At 34.6% G+C, this 26,579-nt stretch overlaps 1 protein-coding gene across 1 annotated transcript in view; it reads left to right on the top strand.

The window, feature by feature from the left end:
* NLG-4 (neuroligin 4) overlaps nucleotides 1-26,579 on the top strand; it is a 309,809-nt gene that overhangs the window by 222,709 nt on the left and 60,521 nt on the right. The window contains exon 9 of the mRNA XM_029310718.2: nucleotides 5,948-6,102. Within this exon, the coding sequence (XP_029166551.1) occupies nucleotides 5,948-6,102 (155 nt within the window). The remainder of the gene's footprint in view (nucleotides 1-5,947; nucleotides 6,103-26,579) is intronic.

The raw sequence follows: 26,579 nt of genomic DNA, 5'->3' as shown, positions 1-26,579 counted from the left end.
AAAGCTCACCCCTGCATCGACAATGCCTGCAGTTCCTCCTCTCCATCCGTGAAGGACCTGGGAGCAGGAATAATATCTTAAAAGTCAGGAGACAGCATTGAACGAGAGACGATAGTTCTTTGTATTCGTGAAACTGCAAAGACGCACGTTCGAAAAAAATTTTCCGCGGCCTCTAAAGTGTAACTGCTATAAGTAGGTATAGCTCTTCTCCACATACGCTACCCTTTTATTTCATAATTTAAGATCGGGATTTTTTGTCTTTATCTTTGAATTTCTTTACATTCTTTATATTATAAATAATAAGATTTTTTGTTTCGTAATTTAAGATCGGAATTTTTATCTTAGAATTTCTTTACATTCTTTATATTATAAATAATACAATTTTTTATTTTATGATTTAAGATCAGAATTTTTTAACATCTTTATCTTAAAATTTCTTTACATTCTTTATATTATAAATAATAATATTTCGTGATTTCGACTTCTTTTATTGCTATCTATATATTTTTAATTTCGCGAAAATTGATGAAGAATCGCTATCAACTGGCTCAAGCTACTGAATGAAAATCAAATTTCTCCTTAAAATAATTTATTGAGATAATCTCTCTTCAAAGAGCTAAAATTATAGTATCTGAATTTTAGGAATACACTTGAACATCTTTTTATGTGATTTGAATGCTATTGAAAAAAAAAACTGTTCTTACTGATAGAACAATATCTGGCTATATGAATTTAGTTCAAACATCAACGATTTTATTAGCCGTATTTTTTTTACGATTCTGCTCAGTATATCTCAAACATAGTTAGCGTTATTGTTCTTTACTGCCGCGCGCATCTTCCTCTTCGGGGCACTTTTACTCGCGGAAAATAAACGCGACTTCATCTGCGCGAGATCACTTTTGATACGATTATTGTTCTCCGCGAGAAAATTTTCAACGACCGTTTCTAAATAATCTGCGAGCATCGAAAAAACGCATGTAACAGAATTTATAAAGGACCGGTCGATTGAATCAGAGAAAAACGAATGATCGAAATTGTTTTGTTTCTCGTAAAAGAATACAAATCAAAAGCGTTCGGCGGGAATTTAATCTTCGAAATTAAATTCCTGAATTTTTTCCAGAATTATCAATAGATGGAAAAAATCACATTTAAATAAATACTGAACGTAAGAAATAAAAGAGATTTTTCATGAAGCGTCTTAACTCTTATAAATATTATATAAGAAAAACTTAAGATATAATAAGTGACTTGAATTATTATATTACTCATTTTAAAGAGAAAGATATAAAAAATTGATATATTTATTATAATTTTTTTTATATGTAGACATATTTCTTGCATTTCCCGGAAGACAATTTCATCATAACAGCCTTTCTAAAACAAATCTTATTTATAATATGAATGAAGAAATCCTACTACATTTACGGTGTCATAATAATTGCTGTTGCTACCTGGAACAGATAATTCTTCAATCTTCGCAAGGTTTTAGAATATAGACGATCCGATTGGATTTTCGACGGGATAATCAAGACAAAAGCGGTCAAAACGAATTTCGTCGTCGACGACGACCCGGCGCGATAGGACGACTTGTCTTCCATTTGTGGCGTTAAACCGTGAAATTGTCCGGCCGTTGCACTCCGCGACTGCGATTGTCGATGCCAGACACGCCGGAAGTCGACTTTATGGTAGCCGAGCGCGCGCGCATACGGACGGGCACCTCCGGGGACCGAAAAGGGGAGTGAAATTGGAACGAAAAAAGAACTGCAGAATAAAAACTAAAAGTTACGGGGCGGTCGCGAGACCCGCTGCCAAAAAGCGTTGAAAGCGCGACGTGAACGCGCGCCATTCTCTCTTTCATCCTTGCATCGTCGCTTTTGCCCTCTTCCTTTTTTTCGTTTTAATTTCACACCCGCGCCAATTTTCGGACTTTTCGCGAACGCGAGAGGTCATCGGCGTCGATTTATTATGCCACGCCGAGCGAAAGGAACGCCGGACAAATCGCTGAAAATCCATTCTCAAAGAGCGAAAGATCGGGCCGTTTATTCCTCGGGGCTCAACAAATGATCGTCGGATAATCGGAGTCTCACACGCGGCTCATCAATCGTCATCCGATCGATCGATCGAATATTCCGATAATCCGATATCTCAGACGATCTCTCGCTGATCAATCTTGTCGTGTGCGGCGGCGGCAAAGCTCTATACGTATACAGGGTGTAACTAAATAAAGGTATACGAAGCACATTATCGGATACAAGACGACAAACTAAATTGAAAAGTCCTCAGCCATTTTTTAATCTGAGCTTTATTTTTCACGATATAAATTGTTCAAGTGTGCCAATTAGCGCGTGGCTACAACGGAAAACAGCGTAGGCCCCGCCTTAGTAGGCGTACTAAGGCCTATTAAGGCGGGGCCTACGTTGTTTTCTGTTGTAGCCACGCGCTAATTGGCACACTTGAACAATTTATAGGGTGATTATGTCACTTATATTATTTATATGGTTATTATGATGCTATAAATTGTTAAAGTGTGCCAATTAGCGCGTGGCTACAACGGAAAACAACGTAGGCCCCGCCTTAGTAGGCGTACTAAGGTCTACTAAGGCGGGGCCTACGCTGTTTTCTGTTGTAGCCACGCGCTAATTGGCACACTTGAACAATGTATAGGGTGATTATGTCACTTATATTATTTATATGGTTATTAGGATGCTATAAATTGTTAAAGTGTGCCAATTAGCGCGTGGCTACAACGAAAAACAGCATAGGCCCCGCCTTGGTAGACATACTAAGGCCTAATAAAGTTCAGATTAAAAAATGGCTCAGGACTTTTCGATTTAGTTTGTTATCCTGCATCCGATGATGTGCTTCGTATACCTTTGTTTAGTTACACCCTGTATATATATATTCTTATATAACCGAAAGAGAAGAGTCACAACTTATATGGGGAGGATCACAAATTGATCAAGATAAAGACGATCGAATTCCGTTCTCGGATCGCGACGCATCAATCACCCTCCGGGCGAATCGCACCAGGAGCTTACCGGGATGCACCTTAATGAAATTAATGGTATCGGTAGCAGTCGTATATTGCCGGTTAGCCGACGCTCTCGACAATGACGGAATCTAGTTGGTGAAACAACTTCGATAAAGCTCCGGATTCGTTCCGACAGTGATGTATACGCAACACGGACATTTTGGATTTCGGCTCTTGTGTATCATATTTCATCCCTCCTCTCCAGTTTTCTCTCTCTCTCTCTTTTCTTTTCAGCTTTTTTAATATTACACACATTCCTATTGTTATTTTATTTATTATCTCACTACTTTATATTGCGCTTCCCGGATTTTTAATATTATTTTAAGTTTATTATTCTTGGACCTTATTAATTTTTATCTCTTTTTTATTTTTTTTTTTAAATATTACTTTATATATTCCTATTGTTATTTTATTTATAATTTTATAGACATTATTTTATTAATTTCTATTTATCTTTTTTTTAATATTATTTGATATATTCCTATTGTTATTTTACTTATTATTTTACTATTTTCAGTCTTGTGCTTAGATGATTTAAAAATTAGCTAGATGAAGATGAGATGTAAATTTATCTTACAATAAGATACAGATATAGATAATTAATATTTTTATTATCTGCATAAAAATAAGATCACAACAACAAAAATTTATCTAGCTGATTATCTCTTTAATTTTATTTAGATAACAACAAACACTGACTATTTTATATTTCTATCTTCTTTACATATATAATCTTTATTTTATATTATATATATTTATTATTTTTATATATCATTTTTATATCTTACTTTTATATATGATTCACGTTATATAGAGTGTCATATAGGATAGAGACCGAATTCCTTGCCAAAAATGCATTTTGCCTGTAAGAAATAAACACTGTTTCCTTTCTTTCGCTCTATCTGTCTGCTATCGTTTCCGCTCTCACTCTCTCTCTCTCTCTCTCTCTCTCTCTCTCTCTCTCTCTCCTCTCTCTCTCTCTCTCTCTCTCTCTCTCTCTCTCTCTCTCTCTCTCTCTCTCTCTCTCTCTTGCCCTATTGATAGAGCAGGCAGCATCTTAACCAGTACCGATTCGGAACTAAGCTCGTCTACTTGGCAAATGCCCTTTCGTGCGCCATTCGGCACGGACGTGTACGTACGTAATCGCCTTAGAATCACCGATTCCATTTCAGTGTGCTTGCTGGAACAGATAGCTTCCTCGCGGACTTGTGCCTCAGATCGATTCCGGAGAGTCTCCTGGTACACCTCCGAAATTCGTAGAATCCAAAATCCACGAGTCTATAATAACTGGAGAGATATCCTGTAAGCTCGCATTTCGAGCACGACGATTTGTATCGCAGTGTTATTTCCATATCTATACGATCCTGAGCTGATAGGAAGATCTAAACAAGATATTAAAATTTATCTTAAGCCTTCTGACAATCTTTCATCAAATTTTTTATCAATATATGGGTGCACATTGAAAAAATTGTTTTCTTAAAATACATACTTTATAAATCCTCTTAACAGATATTCTTAATGAATAAAGATATTCCCTAGCTTTTATATAATGTTTTTTGGAATATCTTCTTAAATTAAGAATATATTTTTAATTTTTTTTCGCAACTTTAGTTTCGCATTAAATTAATAAATTAAAAATAAATTAGTAAAATAAAATTATTTAAATTTATAAGTTTGTCAATTGATATTAAAAATAATAATATAATAAGAGTAAAAATATGTATTTAATTATGTCAAATAAAAAATATTCAATTATATGGATATTTTAAATATAAATGTATATGTAATAAATAATAAATGTTCATTTGTAAGACTGTTATTTATGTGTTATCACGATTAATAATTTCAATGATACACAATGTTAAAAATATGCAAAAAGAATATCTTTCGAAAATTTTTCTCTTAAATTAAGAGAATCCATTTTAGTGAAGGATATATTATAAAAATATTTGGCTTATACTTAAGATAAAAAAAATACAATTTTTTTCGGTGCATGTTTTTGACACATTGTGATAATTTTTTTTATTACAGCCACTGGGTATCGAACAATTTTTCTCTTATATTTTAGGAGGGGAATACAAAGACCCTTTTAACAAAGGACACATTTAAAGTAGCTTGGGAAAACCGTTCAATGACAGAAGGGCTAATAACTGAAAAGACCCATAGATTACGTGTTCATCCGCAAATACTTTATCCGTCTTTTGAACCGAGGGTCAAACGTCAGCTAGAACGTTTCAGTTAGAACGTAATTCGCCGGAGAAATTGAATCGCATCTGACGTGTCCGCGATGATCGAGCTTGCGGATAAGCTCGCGCTGACGACGACGACGACGTCGTCTCTAAATCCCCCGGCTGATATTAAGCGGTATTTCTGATTTATAGTCGGCTCCCCGCGCAATTAAAGCGGACCAGGTGAAAAACGTCATCCATTTTTATCTATTGGCTGCGTAATCTATCGCGATTAATTTCAACACATACGGTTTTGCGCGCCCTCCCTTTCGCAATTAACATTAAGTTTCCCCATCTATCTTTATCATCCTTATTGGAATTTTCGACGATCTCATTTTTTTTTTTAATTTTTCAAAAATTCTTCTACAAATTTTTTGGTGTAAAAAATTTTTCTTAAAACGTCATCCATTTTTATCTATCAACTGCGTAATCTATCGCAATTAATTTTAATACGGTTTTGCGCGTCCTCTCCGCAATTAACATTAAATTTCCCCATCTATTCTTATCATCCTTATCGCGATTTGCGACGATCTCATTTTTCTACAAAATGTCTCAAAAATTTTTCTACAGATTTTTAAAAAAAATTTTTACACCAAAAACTGATCCTTTTGTATTTTTTTTTTAAGTTATTACGTTACAAAAAATTAAAAAATATGTTTTAATCCTACTTTCTTTGCTCTGTTTACAGAAAATGGGCTCGGTGCACGGCGAGGAACTTCCATTCGTCTTCGGGGCGCCATTGTGGGTAGAAGGATTTGGCCATTTTCCGAAAAACTACACGAGACTGGAAGTGGCACTCTCGGAAAGTATCATGCAGTATTTCGCGAACTTTGTGAAAACTGGGTAAGTAAGTTATATACAAAATTCTCAATCAATTTCCGATATCGAGGGGGAGAAAACTCTTGGATTTTAATATAGTCGCGAAAGACAGAGGACACGAAAATGCAAAGATTTTTAATAACGTAATATCGCGAATAGATATACGCGACTTTATTCGGGACACGAAACGCGGCGCTTGCGCTTTTTTTCTCCCATCCTTTTTTTTTTCTCTTGTAACTTATACTCGTCCCGAAAGCGAATTTTAATTTCCACTCGTGCGAATTGCACTTTTTTTCTCGAAATCCGCCCTTTTTCTTTCGGTTTGGCCGTCGCACTCTGCACGCACCACTTGCGGAATCAATTTGCGGTCGAAAAAAGAGCATCGAAAAGCGTCTAATTTTCCATATTCATGAGCGCGCAGAAAGCTCCGCCTGGCCGAAAGAGAGATGTGAAAAAAGAGAGAGAGAGAGGAGACGCGTAAGAGACGATCATATATAGTATAGAGATGTGAAAAGCGACGTCCTTCTGTAGATTAGAGTTAAAATATTTTTGCTCACGCTAATCGGAGCTTTTTGCCCTCTGTCTTGAATCCTAGTTATGTAAAACCAGCGGACAAGTAGCAAAAATTGAAATTATTTCGCACGAAACGTGACTAATATCTTCAAAATGATGGCGGAATACAGAATGAAGGAGAGAGAGAGTTTATTATGCAGACGTTGTGCAGATACATTTATAATATTATACGCTACACCGTATTTGTTAAGGTTTTTTGTATGTACTCTCCATCTTGTGTTTAATAAGCTCCTACGTAGCTAAGCATCATAAATGTTTTGAAGATCATTAAATGTTGTAGTATATTTAATATTTAATATTTTGTAGAGAAATATATATATATATATAGGTACACAGGGTAATTAATGGAATATTATATTACTAATTATACGATATACGATATATATATTTCTTAATTGGAGATGGAGGAAAAATTGGATGAAGCGTTCGCGTAAAATAAAAAAAAAAAGTGGAAAAAATATATTCCCGCGCGTTCAAAATATTTTGTTGCCGTTTATGACGATTTTAGTATTACATTTTTGCGCAATATCAGGATCTACAAATATTTCACCTTGACAAACACGCGCATATACGCGCGTATGGTGCCTATTAGTGATACCATGAAAAAACCACGCCGGTAAATATTTAAAAAATAGACATGAAATATTCATAAGCACAAACATAAATTCCCCAGCGTTTGCGATCAATAGCGCGTTTGTTTGCCGAAATTCTATTTTTATTGACCATATGTTATTGCAAAATAAACGTGTTCCGCATTCCTGGGCTGTTTATTGCAACAGAGGGATCGATAAATAAATTAGAGAAAACCGATACGCTGCAAAGCTTTGCAAACTTATGCTCCGTGCAAATTAGCGTTTAGTTATTGAGATCTTATTGAGTTTTGAATTAAGTTTTGATGCTCGAGAACTTTGAAGTCTTTGTGCTTCGCGGAGCTGTAGATATTCAATATTCCGTAAAATTTCATGTCTTAGAAGCTTGTTTTATAAGAAAAAGATATTAATTATGAGATTAATAACCGGCAACTCAAATTTTGTTATATTCTACATTTTTTAATTTTAGAAATTTTAACAATCTTAGAAATTTCCAAAGTTATTTTATTAATTTTTCATGATCTTGTTTAGATTTAGAAATAAAGATGCAACATTCTTCCAAATTTATACATTTCCAGAAACACATCAATAATTTTTAGAATACAATGCATTAGTGGGGTGCACATTATTTTCAATTCAATTATTAAATTATCAAAAACGTAAAATTTATGAATATTCTACAATTTCTTAATCTCGAATATAATATAAAATTGTTCCATATTTCTCAATTAACTAACAATAAGTTGATTTGCACAAATATATAATATATATAATATATTAATATATATATATATATATATATGTATATAATATATTAATATTTTTAATATATATATACATATATAAATATATATATATACATATATAATATATTAATATTTTTAGCCATATAAATATTTTAAAGTTTGAGGGAAAATCAGAACAGGTTATTCCCGTAAAAAAGAAGGCTTATTTAGGATTATTCAGGAAAACTCGGCGTTATTGGACAAGTTGGTCCTGCGCACAGGGGAACGCGCCTCAAAATATAGTTATTATACAGCGACGCCATCGAGGATCGAGCCAGTTCTCGTGTATTTACGCGCCCATATTCGTGTATATATATATATATATATATATATGTATGTATGTAGTGTGCGTGCGTGCACGTGACCCCCTCGAGGCCGCGAATGGAATATCGATGAAGGTGTGAGAAATATATTTTGAGCAGTAAAAATTCTCCAAGAGAGGCCTCGTCCTCGCTCGAGAGCCACGTTGCGATCTCTTCGGAGACCAAAGAAAATGGAACGTGTCTGCCACGCGGAACATTCTTTCATGAGGAAACAAGATTACGTTCTCCTCAGAATGGAAATAATACTTTGGGATTATCAGAGACTTAGTGTCTTTGACTATCTTCCAACTGAGTTTCAGACTAGACAGTTTCTCTTCGTTCTTTTTTAAACGCGCACACACGATCGGAGCAGCTAGCAGTAAAACTGTATTCTTCAAAATTTCTTTTATTTTAACTTTTAAAAAGTGTTTTGCCATCGTGAAAAAATTAAAGAGGTCTATATGCTCCATTTTAGTATCATAATCGATGTAAGATCCCGTATTAAATCAGCATTAATTACGTAATTTAAGTGATAAACTGCGAAACAGCAACCGGGAGAGCTAGCAGCAATCGTAAAAAGATCGAATAATACGTATATATATTTGTTGCGAGGCATTTCTTGCAGCGAGTAAACACTGACGGAGGTCAATAAAGTACGATCGTTTCGCGGTAACGTGTATACGGCGTATATCACATCCATCCCCCCGAACTAGACCCCGATTCGCACGCAAAAGAGGGACCTGGAATATCGATTCTCTCCCTCTCCTTTTACCCTTGTATCCGGCGATGCATCGTTCGAAGCGTATTTCACGTCCGCTCGGAGCATCGACGACGAGCATCGGGAAACATCGTCGGCTCGTTTCGGCGCGGGCTCTTGCATATTCATCGAAAGGACGAAGGGGTTAAACGAACTTTCGCATATGTCGCCAATAACTTCGTAGTTTCGCGGTAGACCCCTCTTCCACACGTGGCTTAACCTCCCCAGAGGGTGGGAGGACGGATCCGGAACACAATGTGTATCGACACGCACGTGGTGTGTGTTCGGAAACAGGAGAACTAGGTATTCTATATACGGGGTTGGCGCATATATGTTATGTACGCTTCGCTGCTGGAGCACGTGGTGAAGATTTTTATCGGAAATTTACTCGGGGCGCTTTTTTTTATACGCGAGCAAGGCTAACAAGTGTCGTACGGGATGTCTCATTTTGATTTTTTTTTTTTTTTGCGTATGATAATTTTGCAATGATTTTATTAACGTGTTAATTTAAAGCGAAAGAATCAGAGGATTATATTTAAGAATTTTTCACTTATTTTTTTAGAACACCTATTTATAAACGTCAAAAAAGTGGTCTAATTTTAAGAAAGAAATTCTTTAAGCCGTAGTTCTGTTTTACCGACTTTAATTTAGGTTTATTTTTTATTAAATATACAGATTGAAAAATTCTCCACAATGAAGGTACTCATAATAATAAACGGGGAGCGCTGTAATTTCGTATAAAAAAACGATAAAAGTTAAAATATTACAGTTTTTTTATCGGACTCTTGCATCAGCTCATAACAATACTTATTTAATGCAAAAGTTCTGTAGTTTATTTGTGCACAAAATATAGCGCTCCCAATAGAGATGACATGAAAGAATAATACAGAGTAATAAAAATGAAATTAAAAGCCTGTATCAAAAGATTCGTACTTGAATTAATTATGTATGTATATTTGCGTGCGAAATCGATGTCGAGGCATAAAACAGCAAAAATTAGTTGCCGGACAGCGTTCCCCATTCCTTATTATCAGTACTTTTATTGTGGAGGATTTTTCAATCTGTATATTCAATAAAAAGTAAACCTAACCTAACTTATAGTCGGTAAAACAGAACTACGGCAGCATCCTCTTAAGAAAGAAATTCTTTAAGGGCTGATATCAAATATTTCTAATTTATAAAAATGCTGATCAAATGGGGAATTTATTTTTGCTAATAATTATTAGCAGAAATACATTTTTTATAAAAAATTATTAGCAAGTATTTATAAAAATTGTTGTTTTTTAAATAATTAACAATATATATACTTCTTTTACATCGAGAAAAAATTGTTTCGGCGTATTCAAAAATAAAAATACACGAGGGACGACATTATATTGATCCACGGGATAAAAGTTTTATTCGACAACCTGTATACACATGATGATGATAGTTTAGCAACGAAATGCTGTTTAGCGAAACGTTTTCTCTCTGTACAGCTAAATAGCGTTACGGTAAAGCTGTTATCTCGAAGTTGGAAGTCGCTAATCATATAATCCTTTGTAACGTAACGGCACTCCTTGAGTCCCCGTTATGTTAACGCCCCGGTCCGCGACGTTGATTGTCGGAATTCCAACGTATTGATTCAGAATTTCCCGTCATGCTACTGGCATAACACCTTGCCAGGACATTCCCCGTACAGACGTCAACATGCGCGAGCACATCCTGTGCGCGATCACGCACAGAACAACGTAGTTTGTCTCACGTAATTCCTGTGTGTGTACGTGACCGTGTGTCTCTGAACCCTACCTCGCAAAATTACTCGCATTGTGTATTATACATGTGCCGTGCGGCGGAGACGCGCGTTGACACCATCGACCGATCCGATTGGCTAATACGTGACGTCTCGGAGTTTGCAGTTTAGTTCGTAGTTAGTCGCGGAGGTGGAAAGGGGCTAAGTCGCGAGACGGATGTCGACAAATTCCTAGAAATGCTCAACTGCGACACGTCGCTTCCTTTCGGATGAATACGTGGTTATCGATGTGGAAGAGATCCTGATGCAAAATCCCGTGCATAAGAGACTTATACTTAAAGTAGCATTACCTATAATTTATACTATTTCTCTCTTCTTACTCTTCTGAGCTGCTTTCTTAATCCTTCTGTCAATGCATAATTTTTCACTTTTTCATGTATGGGTACCAACTTCGTATTTTTGACACTGCGACATTTTTTTATAGCAGTTGCTGGATATCAAATATTTTTTCCACTATATTTTTGGAGGTTTTTTGGAATATAAAGGATCTTTGTATTTTATTTTGAGATAGAGAAAAATTTCGACATAGTTTTAAGATTTTTAAGTATATGCTACTGATGTTAAAATATAAAAGCCATTCGAATTTAAATAAAAATGTTTTATAACAATATTATTGCGCATTAAATTTGTATTTGTGTATCAAAGCATTTTTTATTTATTACATTTTTAATATTTAAATTGTTCGGGATAGCTATTCATTAACAGAAAAATTAAATGGAATCAGTGAAAATGCTACACAGTTAAAAATCAGTGATATACTCACATTTTGCTCCGCCATCTGACGTTTCACTGAAAAATCAGCCAACTGGTTTTTTTAACAATCATTTCATAACTAAAAATAATTTTTTAGTTATGAAATGAAATTAGTTATGAATAACTATTCTCCATTCAAAAAAATAATATCTAATCCTAAAGTGTTATTTCACAAATTCTTGAAGCCGTTTCATCTTCTAATAATAAATTTGTATTTGTGTATCTAAGCATTTTTTATTTATTACATTTTTAATATTTAAATTGCTTGGGATAGCTATTCATTAACAGAAAAATTAAATGGAATCAGTGAAAATGCTACACAATTAAAAATCAGTGATATACTCACATTTTGCTCCGCCATCTGACGTTTCACTGAAAAATCAGCCAACTGGTTTTTTTATTTTAACAATCATTTCATAACTAAAAATAAAGTTAGTTATGCATTACTATTCTCCATTCAAAAAAATAATATATAATCCTAAAGTGTTATTTCACAAATTCTTGAAGCCGTTTCATCTTCTAATAATAAATTTGTATTTGTGTATCAAAGCATTTTTTATTTATTACATTTTTAATATTTAAATTGCTTGGGATAGCTATTCATTAACAGAAAAATTTAATGGAATCAGTGAAAATGCTACACAGTTAAAAATCAGTGATATACTCACACTTTGCTCCGCCATCTGATGTTTCACTGAAAAATCAGTCAGCTGGTTCTTTTGATAATCAATTTATAACTAAAAAATTACTATTCTCTGTTCAAGAAAATAATATATAATCCTAATATATAATCCTAAAGCATTATTTCACAAATTCTTGAATCCGCTTCTTTGTTGAATAATAAAAAGCAATTGCTCTATTGTTATTATTCAATTTTAAAAGGAGAAAAACGCAATTGAATTTTTGTAGCAAGAGATCCACAAGCGATTAAGCGCGTATAAGTGAACCACGAAACAGCCAAATGTCGCCCGTCACCCCCTCCCTTCCTACCCCTCGCGCTATTAAAACGCAAACGAATAACGCGGCCGGGTTGGTCCTCCGCGGCTTAAAAAAAAAAATAATGCCCGAGCAATGAAAACGAGCCCGTGATTTCGTCCGCGCGTCGACCCGGATTATAAATCATCGCTCAAATGCTCATTTCGGCCGATGAGCGGCTCGGCACAAATGCGATTCAAAATAAACGTTAAAAGCCCGTTTCCGCGCGTCCCGGACCGCATTTTATCGGTCGCCGGATGTACGTGCATGTATATACAAAAAAGCAAATCTGCGTCAGTCGGAGGAGGAAATGCTAGCAAAATGATTCCCGCAAAATTTACCGCGCTTTCGCGTTCCTATTCCCTCCTCCACCCTCAGTGTCACGTGATTTAATTCTTTTCAAAGTGCGCGAATTGTTTACTTTCACTCGATACTTTGCCGAATACTTGTGCAAACACTTTTCATTTTATTTACGTTTAAAAAATTTTTTTTAAATACATACATCATATCAATTACTTAATTTAAAAACTTTTAAAAAATATACGTCAACGTCATCAAAAGTTTTATCAGATTTTGTTTTTTTATGTGATACACATTGTTAGCTTGAAAATTAAAATTTACTCTAAAACCGCTTTGAAAAACGGTGCGTGTAAAAAAATTAATTGTTTAATCTTTTTTTATTTGTCCAATTCTGTAACTTAATTAGAGAATTTAGGCTCTCAAATTTTTGACAATAATATCTAAGCAGATTCCAGTGATAAAAAGAAGAAGATTCTTTTTTCCTGATGTGATTTACATTATTAGTCTAAAAATTAAAATTGATTCTTAAAATCATTCTGGAAAACTGTGCAAGATTTACAAATATATTATTTGTTATTTTTCTTTTATTTTTCAATATTGTTACGTAACTTAACTACGAGAATTTAAGCTCTCAAACTTTTGATATATCGATAATCCCTTAACAGGTTCCTCGACGAGGAAGTAGGGGCTTTCAGATTTCGTATAAAGTTTGACGTTTTCGTCGTTCCGAGACACCTTGCGTTTTCGAGACACGTGGAACAAAATGTCTCCCAGTGGGTTTCTGAAAAGAAAACACTTTCAAACAAACTGATAGAGAAACGTCTTGTCCAACAAGGGAAGAACTGATTGCGACGTTGTTAGTTTACCGAACGTCGCCGCGATATTTTCGCAAAATTGCATTTTCCCCTTTGAAACGATAAAGTTATTTACCTTCAAATGCGATCGATTTTTATCTCAACAAGTAAAACAATAAATTTTGCTTATTCGTCACGAAATCTGTAATCTTGAGGAACGAAAAGCTCACTGAAAAAATCTATGTAATTTTACATGGAAATTACTTGTTCAAAACTGGAAAAATTATTTAGTCAATTATCTCAATGTAATTTTTAAAAATGTTTTTTAAAGTGAAAATACATATTAATGTAAAAATATAGATAAAATTATTATTTTCATGCAAAAATCACATGTAATTTTAAGTTTGGTATTTAATATTTTTACTTTATTGAAATATTTTCAATCTTGAAAATATATAAGAATATATTTTACATGAAATTACATATAATCTGTAATTTTGAGTAGCAATATTATGATGCGTGATTGTGCTGCGTCGAAAAAACCCAGCATAATCATACAAATATATTTTTCAGTGCTGAAAAAAATTTTAACAACACTCTGTAAAAATTAAAATACGAAACAATAATTTCTGGATATTTTCAAGATTAAAAATATTCCAATAAAGTAAAAATATTAAATATCAAATTTAAAATTACATGTGATTTTTGCATAAAAATAATTTTATCTATATTTTTACTTTAAAAAACATTTTAAAAAATTACAGTGATAATTAATTAAATAATTTTTTCCGTTTTGAACAAATAATTTCCATGTGAAATTACATAGACTTTTTCAGTGAGCTTTCGAAACTCTACAAATTTTAAATTCCGCGATGACTCGCAGCTGTATACATATGTTTGACCGATTTTAGAATGATTCGAAAACCTAACCTATACGTCTCTCGGATCGTACTTGCAAAAGACTCGACTGAGTCAAGGACAGAGCATTCTTCTTCGCAAGATCAAGACGTCTCCTTTGAGAAGAAAGAGATCTCCGCGGTCTCAGAAGGAAAAAAAGCGGATAGCAATCTGTATAGAGGTCCCACGTTGTCTCTTTACGAAGCTTTGTACGATGTCGGACCAATCTACCACCGAGCGCAATCTCTACTCGAATGCCCTCTCCATTTCCATTATTGGCGAGGAGTTGCCTCGCACACACAATAGCGAAACGATTGCTCTATCCGCCACGTCCTCGGATCTGCAGGAAGAGAGAGAGAGAGAGAGATCTAACCTAACTTCTGACAAATGTGTGTATGCGTGTACGTCATGAAAGTTGGGTTAGGTCTCTTTGTTTTAGGTTAGGAATTTAATCATACAGACGCGCGACGAAAATTGCAAAGCTCCCGCGAATTTATACACGCGCTTTTATTAGTTCAAGTACATCCCCGCAACTTTTTACGATAATTACCGGCAAAAATGTTTGCCGCGCATCGCTAATTGCAAAGTGATAATAAATGAGGGAAATTGAGTTGCCCCGCCATATTTAATCAACGCGCGCGATTGGGAAAAATTCAACCTGCCTTACTCGAGATGAGCATCGATCGATCATTATTGTCTATCGATTGTCCGTTTTATTTGCTCGACTCATTTCGGTGACGCGCGAAAAAAGTTCCGGCAGAATTGTTTCTATTATATTATATTTTATTTTATTTTTATTTTTTTTTTATAATCCAGCAATACGATGTCCAAAATGTCAAAAATGTCACCGCGCTGACAAATTTCTCTCTGTCGTCCTTATAAAAACATAATTTAAATTAGCGTGTCACTTAATCCCTCCTGTCTTTCTTGCCGTTACATTCCGCCGCGTTCGCTTTAACGCCAGTCAAATGCCACGTTGAACTGACACTAAAAAACACTCACGACACGTCCGTATAATTCGATGCGTAATCCTGTGTGACGTAATCCTGTGCGGTAATCGCGATTAAACTCGAGTGATTAAATGCCGTAAATCTACTCCGACGGATGATCCGATAGATTTCGATGCCAGTACTACTACCTGTCCATAACAGCCGCGTAAACTGCAATCGATATTTCGCACTTCGCAATTAGTGTCGGACGTATAATGTCTGAAGCCATTAGATGGTCGAGTCAATCGCGCGCTGATTACTCCGCGCTTTTTTCGAACGAAAAAATGCATTTGCAAATACGTAAGCTGCGTAAAAGGGGGACAAAAGGGAAGATTAACAAAATTTTAATGAATTTTTATTTTAATTTTCTTTTAGATTTTAATTTTAGATCTTGAATCTTTTTTTTTTTTTTTTTTTTTTTTTTTTACTTGGCGCAATCTCTTTCATTCTAGAGTTGTTATATCTGTGTTTTTAAATTAGAAATCTTTTAATTTTTTTTTTAGTTTCTTATTCTTTCAATGTTTCTCGAAAAATGTTATATTGACACTCAATTAAAGTGTACAACGAAAAAAATTGTAATCTGATTTTTCGCGAGCTAGATACAATAATTCGCATATTTATTGATCTAATATTTTCGGATAATCCTTTGAAGTTGAAAAAGAAGATTAACGAAATTGATCAAAATCCTTGAATTTATTATTTAATTTTAGACTTGAATCTATTTCTTTAAACTCAAATCAATCCCTCACATTGTAGACTGATTTAAATCCGTTTTTAAATGATAAATCTTTTAATTTTTTTTTAGTTTTTAGTTCCTAATTATTACCATGTCTCTGAAAGAAGTAACATATTGACACACAATTAAAGTGTCCAAAACTGTACGTGTGTGTAAAAACTGTTGAAATCTGATTTCTCGCGAGCTAGATATAACAGTAGGTGCGTGCACGCATGTTTATTGGTTTAATATTTTCGGATAATGTCCTGTCATGTAATAATAGCGCGGCTCCGGAAATAACGGCGGCCATCGATCAACGTATTTATTATTATCGGGCAGCGAAGCGCAGTTTATCATAATTTTACAGCAAATAGAGCCGTCCGTACCATCACACGTCGTAATTCAGGCTTGACTGACACTAACTCCGCGGGATTATCCCTTCTGTTCACCTGAACTCCTGCATCCTGCGAGCCGATATCTATCTTTCGGAATGACTTTGAGGTTTAATCGGCGCTGCCGAAAGCCAATGATTAACGCGTCGATACACGAAACAGTAATCGGTATAAAGAAAATTTATAACATCTCAGCTGAGTATTTTTTCCCGCTTTCACGACAATATAATTCGACGCGACGTTTGATCAGAGATTCATCGAAGCGATCAATTGATACATTTTCGTCGTGAAAGAGCACCTAGATATATCCAAAAGATTAATTAATGCAACAATTGAGTGTATGCAAATTAATTAATATATCCCAACTCTTCTTCCGGGTTATAACCAAAACAGCAGTGTAACACATTTGCAACTATCGGCTCGCATAGCCGATGGCAAATAGATGAGTACAATGCAAGGGTAAAAGGGGATGGAGGGCGAATGGTGTAAACAATAATTTAGCATAATCGTCGAGGACTAAACAGTACGACCGTCCAATAACCGCGAATGCGGCAATCGCAAACATTGCCCGATCTCGCCTCTTCCCCTTCCCCTTGCACCCCCCCTGTGCCCCCCACTCCGCGGCAGCTACCCTTCAACTACAACCACCGCCGTACTTTACTGTCGTAATCCGCGGGTAAACTCCACATAATGCAGACATACGCGGTAACGCGCCGTCGAAGCTGCCCTTAATGCCCTTTGGTCTATGGCTAAAGCCATCGTAGAGGCAACGTTCGTGTATTCTAATCCCCCTCTGAGCACCCAAGAAAGAGAGAACTCAAGATTCATAAATGCAAAACTAACCGACTCGCTTGACTGTCGTGTATGCACGATCTAATCGACGAAAGTTCGTATAGGGATGATATGGTATGAATTTCACTCATTAAGAGGATCCTGACCCTGTCTGTTTTACCGACTTATTTGAGTTTAAGGGCTTTTCTTTTTATTGGCTATACAGATTGAAAAATCCTTCTCCACAATTACAGTACTGATAATAATGAACGGGGAGCGTTGTAATTTCGTGTCAAAAACAATAAAAATTATAAAATTACAGTTTTTTATCGGCTTCTTGCATCATAACAAGAAAGAGAGAACTCAAGATTCATAAATGCAAAACTAACCGACTCGCTTGACTGTCGTGTATGCACGATCTAATCGACGAAAGTTCGTATAAGGATGATATGGTATGAATTTCACTCATTAAGAGGATCCTGACCCTGTCTGTTTTACCGACTTATTTGAGTTTAAGGGCTTTTCTTTTTATTGGCTATACAGATTGAAAAATCCTTCTCCACAATTACAGTACTGATAATAATGAACGGGGAGCGTTGTAATTTCGTGTCAAAAACAATAAAAGTTAAAAATCACAGTTTTTTATCGGCCTCTTGCATCATAACAAGAAAGAGAGAACTCAAGATTCATAAATGCAAAACTAACCGACTCGCTTGACTGTCGTGTATGCACGATCTAATCGACGAAAGTTCGTATAGGGATGATATGGTATGAATTTCACTCATTAAGAGGATCCTGACCCTGTCTGTTTTACCGACTTATTTGAGTTTAAGGGCTTTTCTTTTTATTGGCTATACAGATTGAAAAATCCTTCTTCACAATTAAAGTACTGATAATAATGAACGGGGAGCGTTGTAATTTCGTGTTAAAAACAATAAAAGTTAAAAAATCACAGTTTCTTATCGGCCTCTTGCATCATAACAAGAAAGAGAGAACTCAAGATTCATAAATGCAAAACTAACCGACTCGCTTGACTGTCGTGTATGCACGATCTAATCGACGAAAGTTCGTATAGGGATGATATGGTATGAATTTCACTCATTAAGAGGATCCTGACCCTGTCTGTTTTACCGACTTATTTGAGTTTAACGGCTTTTCTTTTTATTGGCTATACAGATTGAAAAATGCCTTCTCCACAATTACAGTACTGATAATAATGAACGGGGAGCGTTGTAATTTCGTGTTAAAAACAATAAAAGTTAAAAAATCACAGTTTTTTATCGGCCTCTTGCATCATAACAAGAAAGAGAGAACTCAAGATTCATAAATGCAAAACTAACCGACTCGCTTGACTGTCGTGTATGCACGATCTAATCGACGAAAGTTCGTATAGGGATGATATGGTATGAATTTCACTCATTAAGAGGATCCTGACCCTGTCTGTTTTACCGACTTATTTGAGTTTAAGGGTTTTTCTTTTTATTGGCTATACAGATTGAAAAATCCTTCTCCACAATTAAAGTACTGATAATAATGAACGGGGAGTTGTAATTTCGTGTTAAAAACAATAAAAGTTAAAAAATCACAGTTTCTTATCGGCCTCTTGCATCATAACAAGAAAGAGAGAACTCAAGATTCATAAATGCAAAACTAACCGACTCGCTTGACTGTCGTGTATGCACGATCTAATCGACGAAAGTTCGTATAGGGATGATATGGTATGAATTTCACTCATTAAGAGGATCCTGACCCTGTCTGTTTTACCGACTTATTTGAGTTTAAGGACTTTTCTTTTTATTGGCTATACAGATTGAAAAATCCTTCTCCACAATGAAAGTACTGATAATAATAAACGGGGAGCGTTGTAATTTTGTGTTAAAAACAATAAAAGTTAAAAAATTACAGTTTTTTATCGGCCTCTTGCATCATAACAAGAAAGAGAGAACTCAAGATTCATAAATGCAAAACTAACCGACTCGCTTGACTGTCGTGTATGCACGATCTAATCGACGAAAGTTCGTATAGGGATGATATGGTATGAATTTCACTCATTAAGAGGATCCTGACCCTGTCTGTTTTACCGACTTATTTGAGTTTAAGGGCTTTTCTTTTTATTGGCTATACAGATTGAAAAATCCTTCTCCACAATTAAAGTACTGATAATAATGAACGGGGAGCGTTATAATTTCGTATTAAAAACAATAAAAGTTAAAAAATTACAGTTTTTTATCGGCCTGTTGCATCATAACAATATTTGTTTAATACAAAAATTCTGCAGTTTATTTGTGCACAAAATATGGCGCTCCCAAAAGAGATGACATGAAAGAATAATCCAATACAGACGTAATAAAAATGAGATTAAAAGCCTGTATCAAAAGATTCGTATCTAAGTTGGCAAAACAGAACAACGACAGCATCCCCTTAAGGGTTATTCGTAAGAGTAACCCTTGTATTTTATTTTATATGGAATTTCGAAAATCTAGTTATTCTGAAAAAAAATCTTTATAGACACTATGGAGAGAAATATCTGGTTTCCAAAAAGTTTTTATTGATGATTTTTTTATCGGCTTTGAATAGACGCGCAAAAAAACACTCAAAAACTTAATATTGTTCTATTTTTTTTATATCAATGTTAGTTTTATCCTTTTTATAAATTCGACATTTATTTATTTAACTCTGTCATGCATAATTTTTTAGCAAAAGTCTGAATATTTCTATATATGTGTGATATATAATATGCAAAAAAAATATCTTCTTTATTTATTGGTCGGAGAATAAATTCCAAAAAAAATTAAGGCTTATTCTTGAGTAATTAGTACTCATATTATATTTTATTCAGAAATTCAAAAATCTAGTTATTTTTATAAAAAAAACCTTACAGAATATAATTATCGAAAAAATATCTTCTTTTTACAAAGTTCTCATCGACTGATGACTTTTTTTATCGGCTTTGAAGAATCTCGCGAGATGAAAGACTCAAAAATTAAATATTAAAATTAGTTTTATCTTTTCATAAATTTAATATTTTATCTGCATAATTTTTTATCCATTAAAAGTATGAATATATGTGATACATAAATGTTAAAAGAACTCCTTCTTATATTTTTATTTACTGGTCAGACAATAAATTCGAAAAAAATTAAAGCTTATTCTTGAATAAATTGTATACTCGTACTTTATATTATTGAAGACTTCAAAAATCTAGCTATTCAAAATTTTTTTGATAGAACAAAATTATTGAAAGAAATATCTATTAAAAAATTCTTGTTGACTGATGATTTTTTTATCAACATTAAAGAGCATCGCGAGATATACAACTTATAAATTCAGTACTTTATTTCAATTTTTAAGTGACAAAGTGATGTTTTTCACACATCGAAAAATCTGTCTCTTCTTGTGAAAATACTAACAACTCGTTACGTTTAATCCGTCATGATAAACTAATATATTTTGTTGTGCATTTCTTTATGGCTCAACATAGATCAAAGTTTCCTGTCATCATGTTCTTTGAGAATTGAAAGCTTGCAACAGGTAAGATTGGTGGTTAGATACCCTTTCCTTTTCTCCTTTCTCTCTCTCTCTCCCTTCTTTTTTTCTCTCTCTTTCAATATGCATAATGGATAAATGGCAAAAAAAATAAAATAAAATGAAATAACGAACGCGAGGAACAGCGTGGAAGAGAGAAGAAAGACGAATCGATAAACAGCAAGAGAAACTAGAAAATCTTGTGATTCCAGTTTACATAAAACCCCGGTTTTATGCGTTGCCTACAATATATATGCTAATTTGTATTCCGCGAAATACGCGATCAATTTTTCCAGGCATTTTAACACTACGTTTGTACTCCATTTAGACTTTCAATTAATCAGGAAGAAATTAACACAGAATACTCGTGAGCGCAAATTAAGAGTTCACAATTGCTAAAAGCTGCGATAAAATATCCATATGAAAGTAAAGCGAGCCTTATCGATCATGCGCTCTACTTTTTTAAATTGCGAGAAAAAATACTATAGCAAAATTTGTTTTTCTAAAATTTTAGACACGTCTTTCATCCATTAGGACACTTAAACATTTGAACGACATTTTTGGTGTCGATGAAAAGATAAAACTAATTCCAATTTCATTTTTGATTTTTCCATTTCGCGAGATTCTTCAAAGCCGATAAAAAACATTATCAATAAGAATTTTTTTTGAAAATAAATATTTTTTCGATAATTACATATATTCTGTAAGGTTTCTTTGATTAAAATAATTAGATTTTTGAAATTCTGAATAAAATGTAATATGAGTACTGATTACTCAAGAATAAATCTTAATATTTTTTTTGAAATTTATTATCTGACCAATAAATAAAAAAGAGATTCTTTTTGCATATTATATATCACACATATATATATAGGAATTATAATTATGTGAAGATTTCACGATAAACCAAACAACGTTGCCCAACTTATCATGACGCTTTTACGTTCATTATTTAGATTGCCCAAATAATTGGTCGGGACAAACTTTTGGCCCAATTACCAGCATGGATCTCTAAACATTGTTATTTACCGCGGTTTGCCGGAAACTTTTTAACCCTTGTTCGACATCCCGCGCCGCTTCATCGAATTGGTGGTTCCTTTAAAAGTTCCTGTTATTTCGCGGCACGTTTCTCGTTCTCCAACTCGGTTTCGACGAATGAACAAAGTGGTAATTACACCCGTGTACTCGTTAACAGGGTTTACCGGAACAAGAATAGCAACAATCGGCTTCGCACGAGAAGCTATATATATATATATATATAGATGTTGAAAATAGAGTACCATAAAAAATTATTAGGTATTCGTTTAAAAACTTAATCGGACTTTTAGGTATTTTACTTTTGAATAGAAATGAAAAAAAATTATTATATATATATATACGATTTTTTATATGTAAAATTAAATATGAAATCCGCGATATTTAATTTCTGGTTATTTAGATTCTCGGAATATTTAAATATGATGTGAAATTCACGGATACTCGACAGTTGTTAAATTTTTAAATTTTTTTACACGGGATGAGGACGAACAAATGGACTAGAATAATATTAAATAAGTTTATTATTTACAAAAAGAGAGAAAGAGAGAATATTACATATTTTACAGCGCAATTTCCGGTTATTCGATAATACAACATTTCCATCAAAGAGGAGAGGGCAAAGCATAGAAACGATTTATCATACAAAGAATGTACAGAAACAATCGAACCCTCTCGAGACAATTCGATAGCAAATAATCAGATCCGCTTTGTCAGTCGAATATACATATATGTATATATATATATATATATATATATGTAATTCAATTATTGTGTCTTCCGCACGTTTGCAAAATACCGTACCTCTATATATCTATTATATCCGCTCCCCACCTTTCATCCCACACCTCTTTTGTCGATGAGCCGCCGACTCACTCATGAATTCCGCCATGAAGCGTGTTGCTCGAGGCTGTAATCCAGATGGATTTGGAAATTCGCAGGAAGCATTGTGGTTCCTCCGAGGAAGGAAGAGCGTTATAACGACACGGTACGGCATTCCGGAGCGAGAGAGAGAGAGAGAGAGAGAGAGAGAGAGAGAGCACGGTCCATGATGCCGCTAATGCTCCCCTCCCCCCTCCCGACCCCCCCTCCGCCCCCCGGCGCGCGCGCGTTTCGTAACCGCAAAACCTGCTCGCGTCTCGCTTGCGTGAGGGATGAGGGAAAAGGGAAATGCGAAGGAGGGAGGAGATAGAAAAGAGGATGGGGACTCTAAGGGGCGTGGGAAGAGACAGAGCTTAATTACGCACTACCTGGATATGCACGTTGGGTAAATTGCTATTAGTGGTTTCGGAGACACGTTAAAATGGTTACCACAGCAACGGCTTTCATTTCTGTCTCGATGACAAAGAGAACGATGAAGAGCGATGAGCGTCGGGCTTTGAGTTTCCGCCGCGGGATTCATCGAATGCTCGTTTAGGTTTTGCTTATATGCATATATGTACACGCAGAAAAAATTTATAATCGCAAAAATGCACCCCTATTACGAGTAATCGCGAATTGGGATTTTAAGTAATTTTTTTACGCAAACTTATTCGCAGTCTAAAGCGATTCTGAGTCTCTTTTGTTGTAAGAGATAGTGTTTAAGGTGATCCTAAAGCTTTGTTTTATCAATTTCGAGTTGGATTCGATCATAAATCTTTTTATTTAGATTGAAAAATCCTTTTTGCTCCTCCTCTCTCTCGTTTGTTGATATTAATACTTTAGTTGTGGACAGCAAAGGATTTATCAATCTGTAGTCAATCAAAATATTGGTACATGAACTCATAAATGTATGAGTTCAAGGTTCAAGTATCTTTTGATTGACTACACAGATAGAAAACATTAATACTTTTATTGTGGAAAAGGATTTATCAATCTGTAGTCAATCAATATGGTACTTGAACTCATAAATTTATGAGTTCAAGGTTCAAGTACCAATCTTTTGATTGACTATACAGATTGGAAACATTTTTTGCGTCCACCTTATTAATATTAATACTTTTAATATGGAAAAGGATTTATCAATCTGTAGTCAATCAATATGGTACTTGAACTCATAAATTTATGAGTTCAAGGTTCAAGTACCAATCTTTTGATTGACTATACAGATTGGAAATATTTTTTGCGTTTATCTTATTAATATTAATACTTTTATTATGGAAAAGGATTTATCAATCTGTAGTCAATCAATATGGTACTTGAACTCAAAAATTTATGAGTTCAAGGTTCAAGTACCAATCTTTTGATTGACTATACAGATTGGAAACATTTTTTGCGTCCACCTTATTAATATTAATACTTTTATTATGGAAAAGGATTTATCAATCTGTAGTCAATCAATATGGTACTTGAACTCATAAATTTATGAGTTCAAGGTTCAAGTACCAATCTTTTGATTGACTATACAGATTGGAAACATTTTTTGCGTTTACCTTATTAATATTAATACTTTTATTATGGAAAAGGATTTATCAATCTGTAGTCAATCAATATGGTACTTGAACTCAAAAATTTATGAGTTCAAGGTTCAAGTACCAATCTTTTGATTGACTATACAGATTGGAAACATTTTTTGCGCCTCCTTTATTAATATTAATATTTGTATTATGGAAAAGAATTTATCAATCTGTAGTCAATCAATATGGTACTTGAACTCATAAATTTATAAGTTCAAGGTTCAAGTACCAATTTTTTGATTGATTATACAGATTGGAAACATTTTTTGCGCCCCCTTTATTAATATTAATATTTGTATTATGGAAAAGGATTTATCAATCTGTAGTCAATCAATATGGTATTTGAACTCATAAATTTATGAGATCAAGGTTCAAGTACCAATCTTTTGATTGACTATACAGATTGAAAACATTTTTTGCGCCCCCCTTGTTAATATTAATATTTGTATTATGGAAAAGGATTTATCAATCTGTAGTCAATCAATATGGTATTTGAACTCATAAATTTATGAGATCAAGGTTCAAGTACCAATCTTTTGATTGACTATACAGATTGAAAACATTTTTTGCGCCCCCCTTGTTAATATTAATACTTTTATTATAGAAAAGGATTTATCAATCTGTAGTCAATCAATATGGTACTTGAACTCTTAATTTATGAGTTCAAGGTTCAAGTACCAATCTTTTGATTGACTATACAGATTAATAAATCCTTTTCCACAATTAAAGTATAATATTGACCACAGGAGTCGTTATAATTTCAGGTTAAAAAAAACAAAAAATTACATTTTTATCGGTCTTTAAATTTTTTGTTTTTTTTACATAAAATTATAAATTTTACGTTCACAGGTCGTTATTATTCGTATTTTAATTGTTGAAAATATTGTTTTACCGATGAACTAGTGCTTTAACCTAAAAAAATAAGGAATTTAAATGTCAAAATTTAAGGACACGATTGAATTTATCCGAGCATTTTTAATTGCGATTATTTCATTAGTCGATCGAGAACGTAAACAGTTCAGAGGAAGAGAAGTACCTACTCTCTCTCTCTCTCTCTCTCTCTCTCTCTCGCGCGCGCGCGCGCAATAAATCTCCCTTACTCAAGATCACGATTTCCCACTCTAAACTCGTGTTCGCGCAGGGGCACGTCTCGAAGCTGAGATAATGATTAATAATCGAGGGGTCAAAGAGAGGGAGAGGACAGGTGAAAGAGAAGGCTGCGTATACCGAACGGTACATTTTTTATCCGCGTTAATACGAGACTACTTTCGTATCGTCGTAACGAGAACGCGAGAAGAAGACAGGAAGAAGGGGGGGGGGCAGGAGGGGGGCCGGGAGGGGGTCAGGAGAGAGGGATGGAAAGGGTGAGCCGACAGGGCAATGCATCAGCGGTTAATGAGCAAACTTTAATATTCTCCCGGACTAAAACCCACCGCCCTTACCACCTATCTTCCGTCGACCACGAGCCAGCCCCCTATGTTCCGGAACTCGAGCGAGAGAGAAAGAGAGAGAGAGAGAGAGAGAGAGAGGGCGAAAGGGTGTAGGGGGATGAGGTGACACGGCGAGCGCGATGCACACGACTGCCATAATTATTGTGCGCCGGCGGAAGAAGAGCGAAACAACGGCGTATATATAAGCGGGGGGAGGAGGGGGAGGGGGTTGAAGAGCGCACGGGGGTTGGAGGGAAGAGAGGGGGACTTCAGTCAGAGAGACGCGGTTCTCTCGCTCGCAGCGTTCTTTTGGGAAACGGGATTCGGCTTCAAAGTCGCGTCAGCATTCATTAATTTCACACGGAAGGGTCCAATTAGAGAGTGGAGTAAACGTGTTCGCGCGCTTCGCGTTTTGTTGAACGTTGATACGGCAAAAGGAACAGCCCCTCTCGATGACGAGTTAATTTGTTTCTTTTTTTTTTTTTTTTTTTTTTTTTCAACGATTCCAGAATCGAAATATCGACCCACACGAGTTTCATCTTAATTTGTCTTAGTAATTTAATATTTGATTTTTTTCTTAATAAATTATTAAAATATTTGTAAGAAAACCTCGCAAACCCGGAAATTCTAATTTCAATGAAATTTTACACACATGTGGGGAATGTAAATAAAGAATTTAAAAATTCTTAAT

This window comes from Nylanderia fulva, unplaced genomic scaffold (genome assembly GCF_048542155.1).
Source record: "Nylanderia fulva isolate GAGA-0341 unplaced genomic scaffold, ASM4854215v1 Scaffold15, whole genome shotgun sequence".
NCBI classification, from domain to species: Eukaryota; Metazoa; Arthropoda; class Insecta; order Hymenoptera; family Formicidae; genus Nylanderia; species Nylanderia fulva.
This window is presented reverse-complemented; position numbering and strand designations above follow the sequence as displayed.